Source organism: Anabrus simplex, chromosome 8 (genome assembly GCF_040414725.1).
Source record: "Anabrus simplex isolate iqAnaSimp1 chromosome 8, ASM4041472v1, whole genome shotgun sequence".
Taxonomy (NCBI): Eukaryota; Metazoa; Arthropoda; class Insecta; order Orthoptera; family Tettigoniidae; genus Anabrus; species Anabrus simplex.
The window spans coordinates 198,612,946-198,635,248 of record NC_090272.1 but is presented as its reverse complement, the minus strand read 5'-3'; the positions used below and the strand labels follow the sequence as shown (position 1 = coordinate 198,635,248).

The 22,303-nt window shown below is 37.5% G+C and overlaps 1 protein-coding gene across 7 annotated transcripts in view; it reads right to left on the bottom strand.

Moving 5' to 3' along the window:
* The window catches only part of LOC136879413 (fatty acyl-CoA reductase 1), a 143,972-nt gene that overhangs the window by 52,891 nt on the left and 68,778 nt on the right, over positions 1-22,303 (bottom strand). For 4 of the 7 annotated variants that reach the window (XR_011018636.1, XR_011018635.1, XM_067153230.2 and 1 more), the window contains exon 7: positions 1,409-1,648. The exons of 2 other annotated variants lie outside the window; for them this stretch is intronic. Coding sequence is in view for 3 of the 5 variants with exons in the window: in XM_067153230.2 (XP_067009331.2) it covers positions 1,409-1,648 (240 nt within the window). In the remaining 2 variants the exon portion in view is untranslated. The remainder of the gene's footprint in view (positions 1-1,408; positions 1,649-22,303) is intronic. One more of the 7 variants, XM_068228902.1, reaches the window with a different exon arrangement.

Genomic DNA, 22,303 nt, shown 5'->3' with positions numbered 1-22,303 from the left:
GTATGACAGAAAGCAGCACTAACTGATGCCTACACAAAGCGCTCACGGAGAGTTACAAAAATATTACAAGCCGAGAAATAAAGACAAATATAATAAATAAATCGCTCTCTTAATGTAAAATTAGAGCAAAGAACATCGCGTGGAAAGACAAACTTCTCAGATCATCATTTCTTTATTTTATTCTGTGGGAAAGAAAGAAGCAAACAGACTTTAAAAAAGGCAGAGATTAGTGCTCAGACTTACTTGACAAATAATAATTATTATCCGTGCAAAAACAACTACATTTTAACGATTTTCAATTCTTATTTACAACACTGATAAACCCGAAAATGCCTTCTTGGAAACAAAATACCTTTCATATCCCTAAATCCAAAACTCTTCACGCTATAGCCGTAAATGCGAAAACATGTATGGGTCTATACCACATATAGAGGTCGGCGGCTACGGAAGAAAAGAGGGTCTATACCGTGTATAGAGGTCGGCGCTGAGGGGTTAAGAAGGTTGCTAAGAAAGGTTACAGATCTCTTCACATGGTTATGAGGGTATTTAGAGGTTTTAGTAAGGATGTAAAGGAGAGGCTACATAAGTCTTTTGTAAGACCCCTATTACAGTACAGTCCCAGTGTATGGGACCCATATGAGAATTACTTGATATGAAAATTGCAAAAGATCCAAAGGAAAGCAGCATGATTTGTTCCAGATGATTTCAGACAAAGGAATAGCGTTACAAAAATATTGCAACTCTGGGCTGGGAAGACTTGGAAGTAAGGAAATGAGATGCTCAACTAAGTGGTATGTAAATACAAAGTATGTTACAAGTGTTATTTTTATTATTAAAAATAACAAAGTATGTTAAAACACTTGTAACGTGTAAATGGAATGTTCCAAGCTGTCAGTGGAAAGATGACGTGGAATGACATTAGTAGACAAAATAAGCTTCAGCGGAGCTTTGAAAAGCACGAAAGATCATAGTAGGAAGAGAAGTTATAATTTAAGAGGATAAACTGGGGCAAATATTCATTTATAGGATAAAGAGTAAGGGATTGCAATAATTTTTCAAGGTACATACCGGTATTCAATAAATCTCCAACTTCTTTGGAAAACATTTAAGAAAAGGCTACGTAAATGATTGATAGGGAATTGTCACATGGGCGACAGCTAAATACAGATCATTGATATCTGACAGTGATCAAATCCAATTTCTGATTCTGATTTCAATGTGAACAGAATATATTCTAAAATAACAAACTAATAACAAAAAGCACTTTGTTATACATGAGTCCCTGATTTTGATACAGCATTTTTACACTTCCATTTCTCCACCAAGGAACTCCTTCAATTACTATAATTTCTTACTTTTTACATAGTGTGGACTGATTATAAAATAAATACATAAATTCCCCACTTGCCTTATACTTCTTCCTGTGAGTGGAAGAATTACATCATACACAGCAGCAATTGGCAGCTGAAGAAGGTAAAAACAAGAGTAAAAGAAGAGCATACACTTTGTTGCAATAAACAGTGGATAATATATTGCAGATATTGGAATTTCTCTTTGTACTGATAGGGTGATATCCTTTAAAATACCATAGGTTAACCTTGGCTTAAAATTTTCAGTACAGCAGTTGTAAACGGGCATCGGTTGAGACCTGAAAATAGATTTGTTTCAAAATTAAACAATAAATAATATGTTTCATGGACAGATAAATTACCGTAAGTTACTAGATAAGTAAATACTCATTATATACATTTTCATTATATATTTTCATGTCTTCCAACTTCAGTTTGTAAGCCTATATGACTGAAATATGTTATTAAATAACTTCTAGTCCTAATTCACACAATGGGGTCTCTCAGTTTTCCATGTGCCCTCCTGTGTAGTGTAAGAATTAGTGTTATTAGCTGTCATCCTCACTATTGCCAGATATTTAAGATTGGCAGAAGGGCTGGTATGTGGTTAAAAAGTTATGGTACATGCAGTTCACTTCCATTGCGGGTGAGTCTGATCTTCGGAGGCGGACATGAATATATATTTACGTACTGTAACTTACTGCATAATTATCCCATCCTTTACTGTATTTTCAACAGAAAAATTCATTTTAAAATTTCATCGCATAATTGTTGCATGTTCAAATTTTGTTCATCACATTGCTTAAAAGATAAACAGAACTGCAATCTAAATTGCATATGAATGTGCAATTTAAATATGTATATGGCTTATGAGCAGTTTAGCAACACAGTCACATTTGCAAGCTGTCACACAATGTATAAATATAAATAAATAATACCAGTCTACATACGGCGCATGGCTTGTTGGTAGTTCAATAATATGGTTATGAGACAATGCATAATTTATTCACCAGTGACATACTATGAGTTCTCATTTGGAAAACTTTAGCCTACATAAAGTTGTAAGTTATCGCTTGTCGGCAACATCTCTGGGAAATACCAGCACCTCACACACTTGTTTTCTAGTACGGCTTTCAAAGCCTTGGAACTAGGGGTGGACTGGTATCAGAACACACAGGCAAACGGTGACAAAATGAGTCACTGAGATTCTAATTCTCGAAAAAGGTTAATATTTGTCCCTATCAATGGTAAATGTGAAAATGTTGTATAGTGGGAATAGAAGTTGTATTCAAGTAAGACGTGGTTTGTCAGACTGGTTTGAAACAAAGAGAGGAATGCAGCAGGGCAGCTCATTGTCACCACTTCTGTTTATTATTGTGATGGATGTAGTAATGAAATCTGTTAAAAGGAAAGAACATGGAGATATTAAAGCCTTCACATTTGCAGATGATGTTGTGATCTGGAGTGACTCAGAAGAGGAATTGGGAGAGAGAATGCAAAGCTGGAATGAGGAGTTTAAGAAATATGGTTTAAACATCAGTAAGACCAAGACGGTGGTGATGAAAGTGTATGGGGGAGGAGCAGAACCAATAGTCATGTTAAATGAAGCCCAGTTGGACAGTGTTACAGTTTTCAAATACTTGGGTAGCGTTCTATCAAATGACAACCTAGCAAAACATGAGGTGAACAAACGAATCAATAAGGCAACACAATTTTACCACCGGGTAAGACACCTGCTGTGGGATGAGCAAATAGCTATGGAAACAAAAATGACATTGTTCAAGTCCTGTTATACACCAATTCTTACGCACAGTCTCGAAACCACAACACTGACCAATAGAGATACAGTTGACCCTCCCTTTTGCGGACACCGTCGGTTCCGAGGAAAAATGTCCGTTACAAGAGGTGTCTGTTAAGACAAGTTTGTAAAACTAATCGAACATTTTAACGGCAAAGAACATCCGCCATAAATATAAGCATACATATCTTTATTTTTATTATTCTAAGTCATTTCTGTGTTAGTATTTCACAGAGAGTTATTATAAGTGATTTTACATCATTTGCAAACATTACAGCTTGGTGAAGTAATCGTGAAGTTTCGTCTATGTAAATTTAGCATGTTTTCTTTTCTTTTCCTTCTCAAGTTGTCTATCCAAGCTCGACCTTATCAGCGACAATCCGAGTTATGGATAGAATGATGCAAGAAGGAAAGAAAATCTCCAGATAACTTGTGAGTCAACAGACTCTGGCAGCATTTCTGGGCAATTAGAATTCTCGGAATAGGCCTATACACCACTAGGTAGAACTGAATTCCGATGTACCTTCTCTCCCCTTGCACTCAAAATAGTACAGACATTCAAAAGGGATTTCCTTATGTCTGAAGAATGGTTTTAAAAGAAATGATGACTTGTGGTCTGGCGTAATAAATTGTCCTGCAACATGTAAATTGTCCGCTTAAGTCAAGTGGGCGGGACAAATGGCGATGTCCGCTGTCCGGAGTTCGAGGTGTCCACTTAAATGAGGCCAATTTAACACTTGTCTTATGTAAAATAAAATCGGTTCCGAGGAAAATTGTCCATATAGGGAGGTGTCCACGAATAGGGGCAGGTTCTACTGTAATTCCAAACTCCAGGCAGCTGAAATGAAATTCCTATGCACTATGATCCAGAAAATCAGGAAAGACAAGATTAGGAATGAGAAAATTAGAGAAGTAGTAGGAATAGATGATTCTCTCCTCAATAAGATTCAGATATCAAGACTGATGTGGTTTGGTCACATGAAGAGGATGCCAGTTAACAGAACTGCAAGGAAGGAATTTGACAGAAAAGTAGAAGGAAGATGACCTGTGGTGGGAAGGCCATGAAGGAAATGGATAGATTTAGTTAAGAACGATGTACTGCTGAAAGGTCATGATTAGGACAAGTTGGTGGAGGAAGAATGGTACAAGGACAGGATGAGATGGAGGAGGCTCATATATCACACCCGGGAAGCTGGAGATGGCTTAGGATGATGATGACGACGATCAATGGTAAACATCGAAATGAATGTGATCTTTTTTCATAACATTGTCATGTAACTAGCTGCCTGTGGCCAATGCTTGTGACCATGGCCGACATTCTTGTGGTCTGCTATAATATATAATCGAACATTCCAGTATTGGGAAATTTACGAGCAACCCTTGTACTTCACTTCAAGAGGGCCTCTCCATGTCCTGGAGGTATGTAGGTATTTATGGTTTCATGTTTATTAGGTACTCTCACAGAAGTATCAACTGCTATGGAATGTATAGATGCATGTGTTTGTGAGTGATGCGAGTATTGTAGAGATGTCTTTGACAATTTAAGTTTTTTTTTGTATGTACATGTAGAAATATTTTGTTTATGAATACAATAATACTGAACATGAACAGAGGATGGATCATACAGAAAGAAAGGAAACCAAGAATTATATCTCAGGATGGAAAATATCTCAAATACCATCCTGAAGAGGATAGCCATGTTCTTTGGACATATATACAGAATGAACCCGGGAAGAGTGACCAATCAGATAATAAGAATTTTTCAGATCATGAAAACTACAGAGCACTGGTACCAGGAGGTGAAGAGGGACCTGGAAGAAATGGGAATACAAGGAACGGAAATCAGCAACAGGGTTGCTTACAAATCGAGGATCAAGGCCACAATAAGGTTTTAAGAAAATGTTAGATCCGGTACCCAATCGCCATGGACAGAAGAAAGGAGGAGATTGCAGAGTGAAAGAATGGAGGTGAACTGGAGGAGAATTAAAGCCCAGAAACAGATGAAGCTGAATTCGAATTAACATGTCCATAGTCAGCCAAAATGGAAGAGGAAGAAGAAGAACAGTTACAGACAGTAATTAGTATGGAAAGGAATTTTAAGCACAAATAGTTTAGAATGCAAACAAGACGCAAGCATAATCTACACCAAGAGTTTGCTCGGCCCACAAAGCCATATTTTGTGGCCCGCGAGGGCTTTTAAAAAATTCTTTACGAAATGTGAGGAAAATTTACAAAAAAATTTCATCACTCTTTAAAAAATGTATTGATTTTGATACCCTTTATAGACCCAAGCCAGAGCTAATACATTCTTAATATTATTGTATTTCTTTTTTTAATTTTTGACTTGGTCTGAAAAATTATTTTTTTATTTTAAAAATTAAAATCCAAACTTGAGGTAAATAAGCCATCATAAATGCCAGTGTTAGATCTTTACCAGTATAAAAACGACTATGGGATCCATGCCAACCTCCATGTGGTCATTTTATGTAATGTAGCCTACACTGAATACGATGAAATACGTTAATTGGCACTGGTGTAAGAAGCTGTTTCAATTCTTCGTTCTACTCTCGTTGGTAGTACTGGCTGGTACACAGTGCTGCCCACTCAGATAAAATTTCAGGGAAGTCCTCCTGGAAGTACGTCACTGTATATCATTGTTCCGTTCACACTTCTCCCACTAAATTGTCGTCCTTTAAATTTTGTTTTGACTACATTTGTCTTCAGGTATTTTTTTTCCTTTTATATCATTTGTCAAATATTGATTCAAATGAACTGACATTGTTAGCCGCTTTTTTCTTTTTTAAATTCAATTGTCCTAGGAATAATAGTGTTTATTTTTAATTTCACTCTTATATCCCTTTCAGACCTGAAAGAAAACTGGCGGTGTGAATTTTTGTTTGCACATCAAAAATTGACTAAAATGCTCTTAAATACATATATTTTTAGTTTATTCTACAAAATAAAAATTAACATCTGAAAAAAGCACCCGCACAATTGTGCGTGTTCAGGACTTACTTTACTACTTACAAAAAAGAAAAATTACCTCATTGCATGTGAATATACATATGTACATGATCAAATGTTCTATTTTACAGTGGGGAATAATTTAAAACAATTAAATCTTCGTTCAAACACAAGTAAACTTAACATTTTCTACATAGAGGAAGAGTTTTGCTTTTACTGCCCTTTTGGCAGCAGCAACTTGTTGTCAGACCTGAAAGAAATCTGGAGGTGTCAAAACGTCAAAAACTTACTAAAATGCTCTCAAATATGTGTTTTTACAGTTTATTTTACAAAATAAGAACTATCGGATGAAAAACAGAACCCACGCAATTGTGCGTGTCAGGACTTCATTCACTACTAAAGTAAAAAATTTAAGAAATTCAACTCAGTAGATGTGAATATGCACATGTACATGATCAAATGTTCTATTTTACAGTGTGGAACGATTTTAAACAATTAAAATCTTATACATTACATTTCTCATGTAGAGTACTAGTTTTGCTTTCACAATTGTTTTTGTGACAGCACCTAGCACTCCTGCATGCATTGCCTATAAGGAAACCTAGCCCGCACATATTTGCGTATCAACATTCAAAACCTCATGGTATTACGTACGATGTTGTAAGTTCACAATTTACGTTTGCTACACAATTTACACACTTCATTAATTATATTTTGATATTCAGTAAAGCTTCTAGATTAATATGAATGCAATAAATAAATACTTACTTTAGGCATTACTGCTTCCCGCCATCTTGCTAATGAACTGTATTTTTAAACTCTTCTTCCTGCCTCCTGGTGGTCAAGTACTAAATAAAAACAGCTGAAGAACATGCTACGTGTCCTGCACAAGCACTGCAGTCCGGTCTAGCACCAAGAAAATGTCAAATAAGCTCAGACATAAATAAAATACAAACCCGCAAAATTGTGCGTACACGGTCTGAAAGAGGTATGCACCGAGCTCGATAGCTGCAGTCGCTTAAGTGTGGCCAGTATCCAGTATTCGGGAGATAGTGGAGATAGTGGGTTCGAACCCCACTGTCGGCAGCCCTGAAGATGGTTTTCCGTGGTTTCCCATTTTCACACCAGGCAAATGCTGGGGCTGTACCTTAATTAAGACCACGGCCTTTTCCTTCCCACTCCTAGCCCTTCCCTGTCCCATCATTGCCATAAGACCTATCTGTGTTGGTGCGATGTAAAGCAACTAGCAAAAAAAGAAAAAACTATTTTATGCAATACATACCTGCCAACTTTTGAAAGGGCTATCAGTAAAACTCACACGCAACGAAAAACCTAACAATTTTCAACATACCCCAGATTGACGAAAATAATAATACTTCTAGGCTACAATAATTCATACTTTAAACAGGATACTTCAATGAAATCCTATCTACTTACATCATAGGCCAATGATTTGTAGGTGAACACAACATTCATGAAGAAATCCATGTTAAACAGCAGCAGGCATGATGAATATTAGTTTGGAGCATACATGACACAACTTCCTTGATAAATTAAGCAGATACGCGATAATTGAAAAAGGCTTTACACAATAAAACTTGTTTAGCGTAACACAGGCAAGAAATAATATCATACACACTGTAAATCACATGCTAGTTTGAATTTAAAGACATAGTTGTGACCTTTTTAACTTCCTGAAAAAAGTCTTGAGAAAATGTTTTGTCATAACAGGGACCAGAATCAATCAATACTGATCTGCATGTAGGGCAGTCACCCAGTTGGCTGATTCCCTATATGTTGTTTTCCTAGCCTTTTCTTGAATGATTTCAATGAGGTTGGAAATTTACTGAACATCACCCATGGTAAGTTATTCCAATCCCTAACTCCCCTTCCAGTTTAATCCATCAGCAATGACTGTGTTCGTTTAACTAATTAGTGAAGTCCCACTGTGAAGCCAATTCAGTGCAGCTTGTGAATCGTTAAAGATCGCTACTAACTACAATTTCATTTGTGCAGACCAATTACTTTGGGTCCATTTCATACCCCAGTGCCACGTTACAACCAGGACCACAAGTGCTCCTAGACCATCCAGACCTCCAAGATATTTGAGACCGGCTCGGAAGATGGTGGCACCATGAGCAGACATTGCGACCCGCAATGCATCAGGACCAATTCAGCCCCAAGGAGAAGTACTCATTGGAACTGCTGTGCTGAGGTGATGTTAAATTCTGACTTTATTTCATGAATAAACTTTTTAAAATAATTAGTGTTCCATTATACTTATCTTACTTCCCTCTCCTCTGTAACAATTCAGATAGGGACCGGTCAAAGCCTGTGCCGAGTCTTGTGTTCAGCTAGCCATCGAAACAAACTTTTATGGTTACAGAGAGGGAAGATAAACATAAATGGTGCCCCAGACGTATAGGGGCCGATCTAAATAGCATACTAGGGCGCATAAGTATAAATGACAATCAGATGTGATAGGTATCGATCTGAATCTAGAGTGTACAAGTATAAAATCAATCAGCATAATAGACACTTTGATGAAGCTCAGACTTTCAGAACTTGACCTGAATAAGTGTGCAAATAGATCTTATAATCATTCTAAACTGAAGTACAGAAACTTTGATTTTCAGATCGTACTAAATTTAGTAAAGTGCAGTGATAGAAATATCAACATTGATCGTGTGCTATTCAATCAGAGTAATCTTGAATCAACAGACGAATTTTAAACTTAGTTGAATTCATTCAAATGTAATACTTGGTAATTTAAAGATAGTGAACTACCACAAAAAAAAATTTTCCTTTTTTTTTTTCCAAGTGCTACAATTGGACTATCTTGATTTTTGATGCTGTATTTGCCAGTGTCTAAGTAATTATTTTACAAACTGTCTACCATTGAACATTTATGGTGATATTTGCAAGTTTCAAAGAGCTTGATTTTTACTTCTCTATGGTATTTTGGTCAAATATAATATTGTCAAAATGGAAAACATATTACAGTAGAGTCTCGTTAATCCGAACTAATTGGGACCGGAGCCTGTTCGGATTACGAAATTTTCGGATTAACCGGAAAATATTTTCTAATAATAATGTTATTGCTTTTACGTCCCGCTAACTACTTTTACGGTTTCCGGAGACGCCTAGGTGCCGGGATTTTCTCCCGCAGGAGTTCTTTTATGTGCCAGTAAATCTGCTTACACGAGGCTGACGTATTTGAGCACCTTCAGATATCACCAGGATCGAACCTGCCAAGCTGGGGTCAGAAGGCCAGCGCCTCAACCGTCTGCGGAAAATAGTTTCTACAATACAGTACAGTACATACTGTAATTTGAAATGCCCATTCTTTAGCAGTTACATTAACAAAATACAAAATTACAGTAGGGTATTTAAGAACCCGTAGACGAGGAAACGACAGTGAAAATGACATTAGCGAGTGGATGGAAGGTGACTGTCATCAATTACAAACAAACCAAAGAATTGTAGCTATGGTGGAGAAAGAATCTGGAGTTGATGGGGAACAGAATGACGACGAAGAAGACCACAATGAACAAGTAGTGTCACATTCAGATGCCTCGGCCGCCTTAGAACTTGCCGTACGCTACGTCGAGCAACACTCCGCTGCTACGCCCACTGATGTAATGTTTATGAGACGCTGGTTTAACACTGCATCTTCGAGTAGGTTCCAGTCACTACGGCAAAAGAACTAACAGACTTTGTAAAGATAAATCGTGATTGATGGTTTATGATATGTAATTATTTTTACATTAAGTTATTCTAGTAAAATATGACTAGTAAAATGTAAGGAAATCTTCATTCTATAATATGTTCTTTCATTTCAATAAGGAGAATATTTTTTAAAAATTGAATACTTCAGTTCGGATTAACCGGACTTTCGGATTAACGGGGTTCAGATTAACGGGACTCTAGTGTATCTGCCATTGAACTCTAAAAATTAGCATAAATGAAAGAATTTCAGAATCTAACACCAATTTAGGACGACGTATTCAGAAATCCAAACCTAATTTAGAAGCCCGCCTAGGTGCTCACATTATTGAGTCCAACACCAACTTGGAAGCTTGCATTAATGAGGCAAACGCGGCTACTAATCAACTTGGCATTAACTTGCAAGCATATATTAATGAGTCCAATACCAATTTTGAAACTCGTATTACTCAGAAGACAGAGAATATAGATAGTAAGTTTTCTGAGATAAATACGAACCTGGAACGTAGACTCGCCAAGGCTAGTTCAGAGATCAAAAAAAGATTCTCTGATACCAATGCTAAAATTAATTCTCAGTTTACCGAGATTAATGAACGCCTTACTTGTGATTTAGACGCAGTAAAACAGGACATAAAGAAACAAGTCGTTGCGGATTTAAAGACTGCTTTTCCTACCTCACAACAATTTTTTTTTTGCTAGTTGTTTTACGTCGCACCGACACAGATAGGTCTTACGGCGACGATGGGACAGGAAAGGGCTAGGAGTGGGAAGGAAGCAGCCGTGGCCTTAATTAAGGTACAGCCCCAGCATTTGCCTGGTGTGAAAATGGGAAACCACGGAAAACCATTTTCAGGGCTGCCGACAGTGGGCTTCGAACCTACTATCTCCCAAATGCTGGATACTGGCCGCAATTAAGCGACTGCAGCTATCAAGCTCGGTCCTCACAACAATTAATTGATAAAGTAGGGAGTTTACAAGCAGAATTCCAAAAATCGTATGCACATCTTTCTCAGGCACAAACTGATCACGTCAATACAGGATAATATTCGTTTGTCTTTTAAGAGTGGTATGCACAAGTTAACTAGTGAAGTAGACTTGCTAAAAACTAAACAAGAAGAGACTGGCAAACTTGTTAAAACCCAAATGAATAACGCACACACACAGATCGACTGCATAAGTCGCGACATTGCCGAAGTAAAAAAGGACCTCGAAAAAGAAGTTAAGAACGTAAAAACTTCCATTAGTGGTCAGGTCAAAATCATTAAATTAGATCTGCAAGGGTAAAATTGAGACACTCAGTGATAAAGTTTCCCAAATGGAAAAGGACGGGGCAACACCAAGCATTCTAGATACTAGCGGAAACACTTCTCACATTTCTCAAATTATATGAATGTTGGATGACAAACCTGCGAAGTTCTCCAGAAAGGAAGAATATATCGCGAAGGAATTTCTTCTTAATCTTGATGAATATTTTTTAGAGAGTCAAGTGAGATCTGATTGTAAATTAAGAATAGCTTCCCGATTTCTAGAAGGAAGAGCGCTAACATGGTACTCAGTATTCAGGTTTAATATTAAAACTTACAATGACTTTAAAGAAGCACTACTGAAAAGATTTTGGAACTCAGAATTCCAACACTTAATTAAGTTCCAATTATATTCAAGAAAGTACAACACAGCAATTAATTCCTCACGCTATTCCAAATTTTTAATCTCGCAATTAAAAAAGATGCAATTTTTTGATCCACCTTTACCCAAACATGAATTAATTCAGGTAGTGACACTTCAATTTCCTACGCATGTTCAAGAGATTCTCGTAGCAGCTAATGTCCAAGATTTAGAGCAGCTTGACGATGTTCTTAGGAGGTTGGACATCGCTCACACACAGAATCCCATTAAGGCTAACAAACCGAAATAAGTCACTAATAATCACATAGAAATAAGGTCACAACAGAGACCGAATCCCGAACCGCGTGTGGAAACGGAACAGAGGAGAGATACACCCTCTCGCTTCCGTAGATTTCGAAGATGCGCATATGAGGATAAAACACCTTATTAGCGTAATCAAAATTGGAAGAAGCCTACTGAATCTGCTGACCGAGACAGAGGTACACAAAGGGCCGAACCCCAAAAAAAGATGAAAGGACACACGTGAATACATCCAACGTAGGAATCATGATGAAAGAATTACCAGGCGCCGCTTCATTGGAATATCAAGAGAATGTTGGTAGACGGAATGAGACATCCGAGCCAAATCCTGAATCAAAGGGCGCAATAAAAAAACTTCATTTTCTCAGCAATAAGATTGCCTGAAAACCAATATGAAGAAGTAGTTTCTTGCACCACAAACATTAATATTGGCACCTAGATGATAGTGAATTATTGTACAAAGATCCTACTATTGCCAACCCCAGGATACAACGTAGTCTCCCAATCATTAACATTAAGCTAGGCCATCTCATCACATCTGCCTTGGTCGACTCCGGAGCTCAAGCCTCATTAGTTTCTGCCTGATTAATTAATGAGTTAAAAAAGAGAGAGGAGATACTTTTAATGCCAGTCCCCCAACTTAAAGTTAAAGGGATTGAACCTGACAAATTCATCAAATGTAAGACACAGGCATTCTTGACAATTGAAATTGAATATGTCTACTTTGAACATGTATTCTTGGTAATTATACCAATGAAGTTTAACATTGTTATAGGGTCTGATTTTCTGGTCAAGCATGGTGGTGTTATTGACTATCCTGCCAATACCTTAAAATTCTTAAATGCTAACTCTGTAGAGTTACAGCTGTTAAATAGTGAAGATATGAAATGCCAGGGTCTGAATACCCCTATAGTTAATTCCAAAGGCAATAAGAGCGATGCTCCGCCTATCGAGGAAGACGGTAGACCCGATGAAGTGGGACCAGTCGAGGGCCAAGAAATGCCCATCACTGAGGATGATTTTGACTTGGATAGTAATGACTTCATATTTTTCAACAGTGTAACTGAAAGCCCAGAGTTCAGTTCTCAGGTGGCAGAGGCGACCCAGGTATTGTTCGAGGAATACGCAGACGTCTTCAATGATAAGCCTGGTGTGATTGAGAATTTTCAATACTGTCCGAATGTCAGGGATACTCCTCTACGTAGGACCTTACAGGATTAGAGATGTCTTTGATAATGGGGCTTATGAAGTGAGTAAACTAAATGGAAACCTGGAAGGAATTTACAACTCTGCCAATTTGAAGAAATACTATCATTGGGAACACTAGAGAAGAAAATAAAACACTGATCAGATTTTCTTTTTCATGGAGAGGGGGGAAATATATACCCATAACACGGTTCTAAGTTAGTGTCCCCGATGTGTGTGGAGTTATGTTACCCGCTGAGCATGCTTCCCCTGTGAGCACATCAGCTGTGAGCAGCGGGGAAGTGAGACGTCACAACTGGAGAACTTGGTCAAGGTTGTATTACGTCAGATGACGGAATGTTTGATTCTCTTCCATCATTAATTTCTTCTAAATGGATTAAGATATGAAGAAATGAACTACATCACCATGTAGCCTAAATTTTTATAATCATGATTCCCAAGTTTCAAGGAGATCTGTTGAAAATTTCAGAAGATATTAGCCATTTTAATTTCTTGGGAATACCAAATAAATAGGCAGGCATTTCGCTTGTCAAGCCAGTTCACCTTGTACCACAGCCGAGATCGGACAGCCAGCTGTTGGGTATTCTGTGGTTATAATGTAAGTCATCAGTTCGACTCTCTACGAAAGTTTAAGTCCGCGTATTACGACGCACTGCAAGACTTAGAATATTTTCAGTGTCGCGTGTATGGTGACAGAAACTGCGCCTTCAAGGAAATGTGAACAGTTGAGGAGTGTTATCATTTAGGAGAACAGTGTGACTGAAACTTACAATTTTCACCAATACGATGTTATGCTAATATAATTTGATGTTCGCATTTGAATGAAAGTGATTAACCTCACATTGAATACTGAGAGTGTTGAAACGTGATCATCAGTGGTACGCCAAACTGTCCATGATTTTATATTTGATCTTCACAAATAATAAACTGTGCTACTAGAGGAATATAATCCAATATTTTCAGACTGTTCAGGTTATTGAATTTACAGTAGTGAAGCATCATAGTGCATAGTTGTTATACCAAAGGTGTTAGAATATTTTTCAAACTGTACGTCTATGTTACAAACGACTGATATCACTAATCATATTTAACAGTGCCGTCGAACTTTAATTCCCTTTTACAAGTGTCCAGATTAAGTGAGAATAAACTCAGTACGGTATTTAAATAATCTGGTGCATTTAACATTCCATAATTATCCCGATAAGACTTGTGCCGAACCCAGGACGGTTCCAGGAAGGACAGTGTTTTCTTTTTCCATTTTGATAGTGAACAGGACTAAATTCATGGAACTTATTCTTCTTCATTTGATGTTGTGTAAAGTATTAAAACGGGATACCTTGTTTTCTACATCGTTATTCGAACAATATTCTCACATTTAACTTTCATAGGGTGACTTGTTTTACGTGATTAATACATCACAAGTTTAATTTGAGTTCAGTTTAATCCATCAGCAGTGACTGTGTTCGTTTAACTAATTAGTGAAATCCCACTGTAAAGCCAATTGAGTGAAGCTTGTGACTCGTTAAAGATCGCTACTAACTACAATTACATTTGTGCAGACCAATTACTTTGAGTCCATTTCATACCCCAGTGCCACGTTACAACCAGGACCACGAGTGCTCCTAGACCATCCAGACATCCGAGATATTCGAGACCTTCCAGATATTCGAGACCGGCTCGGAAGATGGTGGCACCATGAGCAGACATTGCGACCCGCAATACATCAGGACCAATTCAGCCCCAAGGAGAAGTACTCATTGTAACTGCTGTGCTGTTAAACTCTGACTTTATTTCATGAATAAACTTATTAAAATATTTACTGTTCCATTATACTTATCTTACTTCCCTCTCCTCTGTAACAATTCAGATAAGGACCGGTCATCCCTGTGCCGAGTCTTGTGTTCAGCTAGCCATCGAAACAAACTTTTACAGTTACAATATGTTTTTATTTTGCTAGTGGCATTACGTCGCACCGGCACAGATAGGTCTTATGGTGACGATAGGATAGGAAAGGCCTAAGAGTTGGAAGGAAGCAACTGTGGCTTTAATTAAGGTACAGCCCCAGCCTTTGCCTGGTGTGAAAATGGGAAACCACATAACACCATCTTCAGGGCTGCCAACAGTGGGATTTGAACCCACTATCTCCCGGATGCAAGCTCAATAGCCGTGTGCCCCTAACCGCATGGCCAGCTCGCCTGGTCCTTTACTCCTCCATTTATATATATATAAGAAAATATAGAGGTCCAATAATACTGCCTTGAGGAATTTCCCTCTTAATTATTACAGGGTCAGATAAACCTTCGCCTATTCTAATTCTGTGAGATCTATTTTCTAGAAATATAGCAACCCATTCAGTCACTCTTTTGCCTAGTCCAATCGTACTCATTTTTGCCGGTAGTCTCCCATGCTCCATCCTATCAAATGCTTTAGACAGGTCAATCGTCATACAGTCCATTTGACCTCCTGAATCCAAGAGATCTGCTATATCTTGCTGGAATCCTACAAGTTGAGCTTCAGTGGAATAACATTTCCTAAAACAGAACTGGCTTCTATCGAACCAGTTATTAATTTCGCAAACATGTCTAATATAATCAGAAAGAATGCCTTCCCAAAGATTACATGCAATGCATGTCAAACTTACTGGCCTGTAATTTTCAGCTTTATGTCTATCACCCTTTCCTTTATACACAGGGGCTACTATAGCAACTTTTCATTCATTTGGTATAGCCCCTTCTACCAAACAATAATCAAATAAGTACCTCAGATATGGTACTATATCCCAACCCATTGTCTTTAGTATATCCCCAGAAATCTTATCAATTCCAACTGCTTTTCTAGTTTTCAACTTTTGTATCTTATTGTAAATATCATTGTTATCATATGTAAATTTTAATACTTCCTTAGCATTAGTCACCTCCTCTATCTGGACATTATCCTTGTAACCAACAATCTTTACATACTGCTGACTGAATACTTCTGCCTTTTGAAGATCCTCACATACACACTCCCCTTGTTCATTAATTATTCCTGGAATGTCCTTCGTGGAACCTGTTCCTGTCTTAAAGTACCTATACATACCCTTCCATTTTTTCCCTAAAATTTGTATGACTGCCAATTACGCTTGCCATCATGTTATCCTCAGCTGCCTTCTTTGCTAGATTCAATTTCCTAGTAAGTTCCTTCAATTTCTTTTTACTTCCACACCCATTTCTAACTCTATTTCTTTCCAATCTGCACTTCCTTCTTAGCCTCTTTATTTCCCTATTATAATAATGTGGGTCTTTATCATTCTTTACCACCTTTAAAGGAACAAAAATGTTTTCACATTCCTCAACAATTGCTTTAAATCCATCCCAGAGTCTGTTTACATTCTTATTTATCGTTTCCCACCGATCATATTTACTTTTTTTAAACTGCCTCATGCCTGCTTTATCAGCCATATGGTACTGCCTAATAGTCTTACTTTTAAATCTTTCCTTTCTATCACATTTATTTTTTACTATGACAAAAACAGCTTCATGATCACTAATACCATCTATTACTTTGGTTTCTCTATAGAGCACATCTGGTTTTATCAGCACCATGTTCAGGGTATTTTTCCCTCTAGTTGGTTCCTTCACTTTCTGAATCAGCTATCCTTCCCATATTAGCTTATTAGAACTCCTGGTCTTCAAAATAGAAATGGACTCCAGAGATTCATTGGACATGCATGATGTGAACACTGTTCTATTTTTCTTTACAAGGCTGAAAACACGTTCACATTCTGCATTGCTGTGGGGTATGGTAAGAATAGAGAGCATTACTCTAGAAATTCAGTTATACTTAAGAAGTCCATAGGCTCCACAAATTCTTGATATTTGTGCCCAACTGGAATCGCTTGCAGCATATTGATTTGCAGCCAAAGTGTCATCTACCCGAAGAGCTGTGAACTGCCTCTGAAGCTCATTCATCCCCTCATCTATAGTTTAATTCTCTTCCTTGCATAATAACATGATGGGAAACTTTTCCAAGAAAAAAACGAATGGAAGAAAACTGTGCATCTATAGTTTTGTCTAACCTAGCAACTTGAGCATGCTTTGACACATCATCCTTGAGTGGAAACTTGTTGATGTAGTCACAGGCAGTACAAAAGTAGTTTCTCACTGATGAAAAGAAAAGGGATTTATCTGTATACTGGGGATCATTCACTATGTTTGAAGTCTGAATGCCAATAACTAACTCATCATCACTTAAACTGTTTCTTCCACCATGTGCAATATTAATATCACACCCACATACCATGTAAAAGGCAAATTTTTCTCCCTTTCTTGATTTTACTATGCACGGAAAATCAACAGAATATCATTCTTTAAATGTCTGGAAGTACTGTTTCTTATTGGGTTTATTCATGATAATCTACAATACGAACATAGCATATGAAAATGTCCGAGAACAAATGTCTCATATGTACTGAAACATCAAAATGAATCTGGATCACTGAACGTCACATAAAATTATAACATAAACACTCAAGGCAGTCAAACACTTCATTGAAACATGTCAAAGCACACAACGTCTTAAACCATTAAATGAACATGACGCCAACCTTGTGAGCAAAGAATAAGCATATGGTAAAAAGCATACACACACGTGGAAAAAATGTAATTCTTCTTTTTCTTTTACTTTATAATTTAATGGGCTTTGCTAATAGCAGTATACCCAGTCACTGGAACGAATGTAATTAGTCCAACGAATATAGGAAACTGTGAAGCATTAAGTTATAATGCAAAAACTTGAACACTTCTTTAAAATATGTCATAACCTTAAAAGGCCAAAACATTCGAGGAACGCCAACTTCGTGAACAAAGAACAACACTGACGTGGTCAAAAAATATGGCTTAAATCACAACAAGCGAATGGAGGGGAACAAGGAATTTGCAGAGCAGAGCCTGCCGACACCAAAGATTCACATGGAAGAACTGTTATCCCGGCTTTAAATTCAATTCCAATAATTACACAAACATCACACGATTAAAAACACCAATCATATCAAAGAATGAGTTATCAACTATCGTAGACTTGCCTTCAACCGATGCAAACAATTCATTGTACTGAAGTGGAGTGATTATCGAATGTTAACGTTTCAAATTTTTGTCCGCGAAGTCGTAAAATGCGGTGTTTTTTAATATTTATTTTACTGTAAACCATAAAAATTGGCAGGTATGCATCATTAAAGTTATTAAACCTTCATTTCAATGGAACTATGCATATTATTTAACAGTGGTTCATCTGTTCCATTTGCAGAATTTTACTAAAATTAGACTATTATTAAAGCGCAGCCCGCGATTCTACCTAAGGTTTCCAGCGTAGCCCTTGAGCCTCTAAAAATTGGAAACCGCTGATCTACCTGCTCTGCAGTTATGTAGGGGAGCTGCATAAATTTGAGGGATTTTCATAATTCAGATCACTAATCTTTATGTAAATCTCACTGCTGAATGGTTGTGCGGGCTGGAGGACACTTGCGTCTTGTTTAAATACAAATGTATCCCTTCTCTAGTAATTACATAGCAACACATTAATGCGTGAAGCATTTTTTTGTGCTTATGGGTAATAATAGAAACTACACTCATCATCATCATCTAGGTATTCTGCCTTATGGCAGGTCTTGTCATGGGATTAACCTCTTCTACTGTTGCCTGTCCTCCGCCAAGTTTTTCATGTCCGAATATTTATTTCTTAGGATATTGTCCAACATTTTATATTTTTTTTCCTTTCTCTTCCTCGTTTGCCTTTCACCATTCCTTCTATTCCTTCTTTCAGTAAACAGTCCCTTCTCAAACAATGTCCGATCTACTTCATTTTTCTCCTTCTAATGATTTGCAACATACTTCGTTCTTCTCCAACTCTTCGTAATACCTCCTCATTCCTTACATGGTCTTCCCATTTCACTCATTCTATTCTCCTCCATACCCACATCTCTAGTGCCTCCAATCTTCTCTCATTTTCCTTTCTGAACGTCCAAGTCTCTGCGCCATACAGCGCTATGCTCCAAATATAACACTTAGCAAGTCTTTTTCTCAAATCTTTCTTTAGTGGTCCACAAAGTAATTTTGATTTTTTTTAAAGCCTTCTTTTGCTATGGCAATTCTTTTCTTAATTTCTGTCATGCAATACATATCATCTCTGATCATACTTCCCAAATAATTAAAGTTACTTACTTATTCTATTTCTTCTCCCCCTATACTAATATGACAACTTCTACCTTTTCCTCCAATTATCATACTTTTGGTCTTCTTCTTATTAATTCTCATACCATATTCTTCTAGTTTCATGCTGAGTTTATCTAACATTTGTATCATTTCATGTTTGTTTTCTCCCATCACAACCATATCATATGCAAATCTTATACAATCTACTCTCCTACCTCCAACGCAAACTCCACTTTTTCCATTAAAACTTTCATTGATTATTTCTTCGAGATAGATGTTGAACAGTGTCAGTGATAAAGAGCAGCCCTGTGTTACACCTCTTGCTCTCTGGTTTAAATACAGATTCTTTATTACCCTTCTATCCCTCCAATCAGCTCCTTGTTTCGTCAGGATTGTCATCAATTTGTCCCATCAGACACAGTCAAAAGCCTTCTCAAGGTCAATAAATACAGCATAAACCTTCCTGTTTTTCTCTATGTACCTCTCTCCTAACACCCTCAGAAGTCCAATGGTGTCTCTTGTTCCAACTCCTCTCCTGAAATCAAACTGTTTTTCACCTATAAAATTATTCAGCTTTCCATATATCCTTCTGTTGAGCATCCGCAGTAAGACTCTGGCTGCATGTGAAATTAGACTCAATGTTCTTCACATTTTTTGCTGTTCTTTTTCTTTTCCATAGAAATTAAGATGATTTCACTAAAGTCCTCTGGCCATTTTCCTGTCATGTATATTTGATTACATAATCCGATCAACTCCTTTCTTCCATCGTTATTTAACGCTTTTAACAGTTCAACAGGAATCTCATCTATTCCCATTGCTTTTCTATTTTTAATCTCTTTCAGTGATGTTTTGATCTCTCTTCTCAGTATGGTTTCCCCTTTATCATCCCCTTTAACCATATCTTCCTACTCTAATTCAAGTTCTTCTTCATTTGGTCGGTTGTCCCGATCATATAGCCATTCTATGTATTCTTCCCATCTTTTCATTATTTCTTGGGGTTCATATATCATTGTGCCATCGTAGCCTCTATTTCCTTATTGCTGTTGTTCCTTCTCTTTTCTTTGAATACTATATTTGTTGCTTCTTTGTACATCAAGTCATATTTCCCTTCTTTCTCCAGGTGCTCTATCTCATCACACTTTTCTGTCAACCATTTCTTCTTTGTTTTTTCTGTTTCTCTTCTTAATTCATTATTTAACTTCCTGTAGTTATACTTTCCTTCTTCTGTATTTCCATTTCCTGTGTTCCTCCATTTTACTTATCATTTCTGATCTTATCCATGAGTGATGGCATCGGCGCACATAAGGCGTGAATTGCGTTCTGGGGTATAGCCATCCATGCTGCATTTACCCGGTTCCACAGTTCATCTTTGGTGGTTGGCACTGGGTCACAGCACCGCACCTGTCGTTTCTCCATATCCCACACATTTTTGATTAGTGACAAGTCCGGTGATTGGGCGGGCCAGGGCAGCAGTCTGACATCCTGTGACAACAAGAAGGCAGATGTTCGTTCAGCAACATGTGGTCGCGCCTTGTCCTGCTGAAATGGGTATGGCTACGTGTCGCAGGATATCATTCACGTCGGCCAAACTAGTCACAGTGCCCTGGACACGCACCAACTGTGATTTGTGGTTGAACTCCCCACACCATAAGGCCTTGAATTGGCACTGTATGTCTTGTGTGAATGCAGTCAATATGATGACTGTCTGCGGTGAACCAAAATGCGGCCATCATTTTCAAACAAACAGAACCTGGATTCGTTCGCAAACACTACCTGCTGCCATTCTGTCCCAAGTGGCGTCGTCCCATATACCACTGCAGTCGAGCATGTTTATGCACATTAGTCAAAGGTAGGCGGAGAACCGGACAACGCGCAGCTAACCCAGACCGTAATAAACGGCGATGGACTGTCACTCCTGATGATGTGTTACACTGTTCCACTGTTGCACCAGAGTTGAAGAGGATGCAGCTGTCCTGCAATGCCACTCAGATGAAATGTCGATCTTCTTGGGAGTGGTCATGGTATGGGTGGTGCGACCAGACCCATCTCATCATGTTTTACAGCTGAGATGATTATTATTTTCTGTTTTTCCTCCTTTTCTTTTGATCGCGTGCTCTTACTTTGCAATGCAATAGGTTGTTAAATTTATTAGTTAATTCTATATGTCATTTAAAATTAGCACCATGAAATTTGTATGTTTGTAATCTTCTATTATTATTATTTTCGCAAGTTCCTACTTTCAGTGTAATGTCTCTTCTTGAAATGGTGTTAGCTTTGCATCATGGAAGTATGTACGTTCAGTGTAATCTTTTATTGTTATTATTTTTGCAAGTTCCTACTTTCAGTGTAATATTATTATTACTATTATTATTATTATTATTATTATTATTATTATTATTATTATTATTATTATTATTATTATTATTATTATTTTCATAAGTTCCGATTGTAATATTAATTTTATTATTATGACTATTTCAGTAAACTGTATTTAAATTGAATCAGCACTAATTTTGCTTCACCAGCACTGTCAATACCTTTTCAATGCCTGGGTATGGTTCCAACCGCTTCCCATCTCCGTTCCTTAGTCGTCATGTTAACTAACCTGATTGTTACATTCAGTTGTTTTCATGTGCTAAACGTGTGTATGTCTTCAATATTGTTTGATCGTGTCTGAAAATTTTTAGTTTACCTCGTTACCTTTATTATTATTATTATTATTATTATTATCATGTTTTAAATGGTGTTTGTGTACACCAAAAGGTTACATTAAACATCATTGGTTAATTTCCCTGGCACGGGGGCTGGGTGTATGTGTTGTCTTCATCATCAATTCATCCTCATCACAACGTGCAGGTCACCTAGGGCATCAAATCAAAAGACCTGCACCTGGCGAGCTGAACCCATCCTGGGATCTCCCGGCACTAAAAGCCATATGCCATTTCATTTCATTTCAGTGGTAAAAGCTACCTAATCCAGAGTGTGGCTACAGAGCTCCACACCAGACTATTCATCATATCGTTAGGGAATGCAAAATTCGAGCCTATCACGGTGATGAAGCTGACTTTCTGCTGGTAACTCCAGATGCTGTACGCTGGATTAAAGAACTAGGTATTCAATTGTGAAACACAAATTACTTTGTTTCT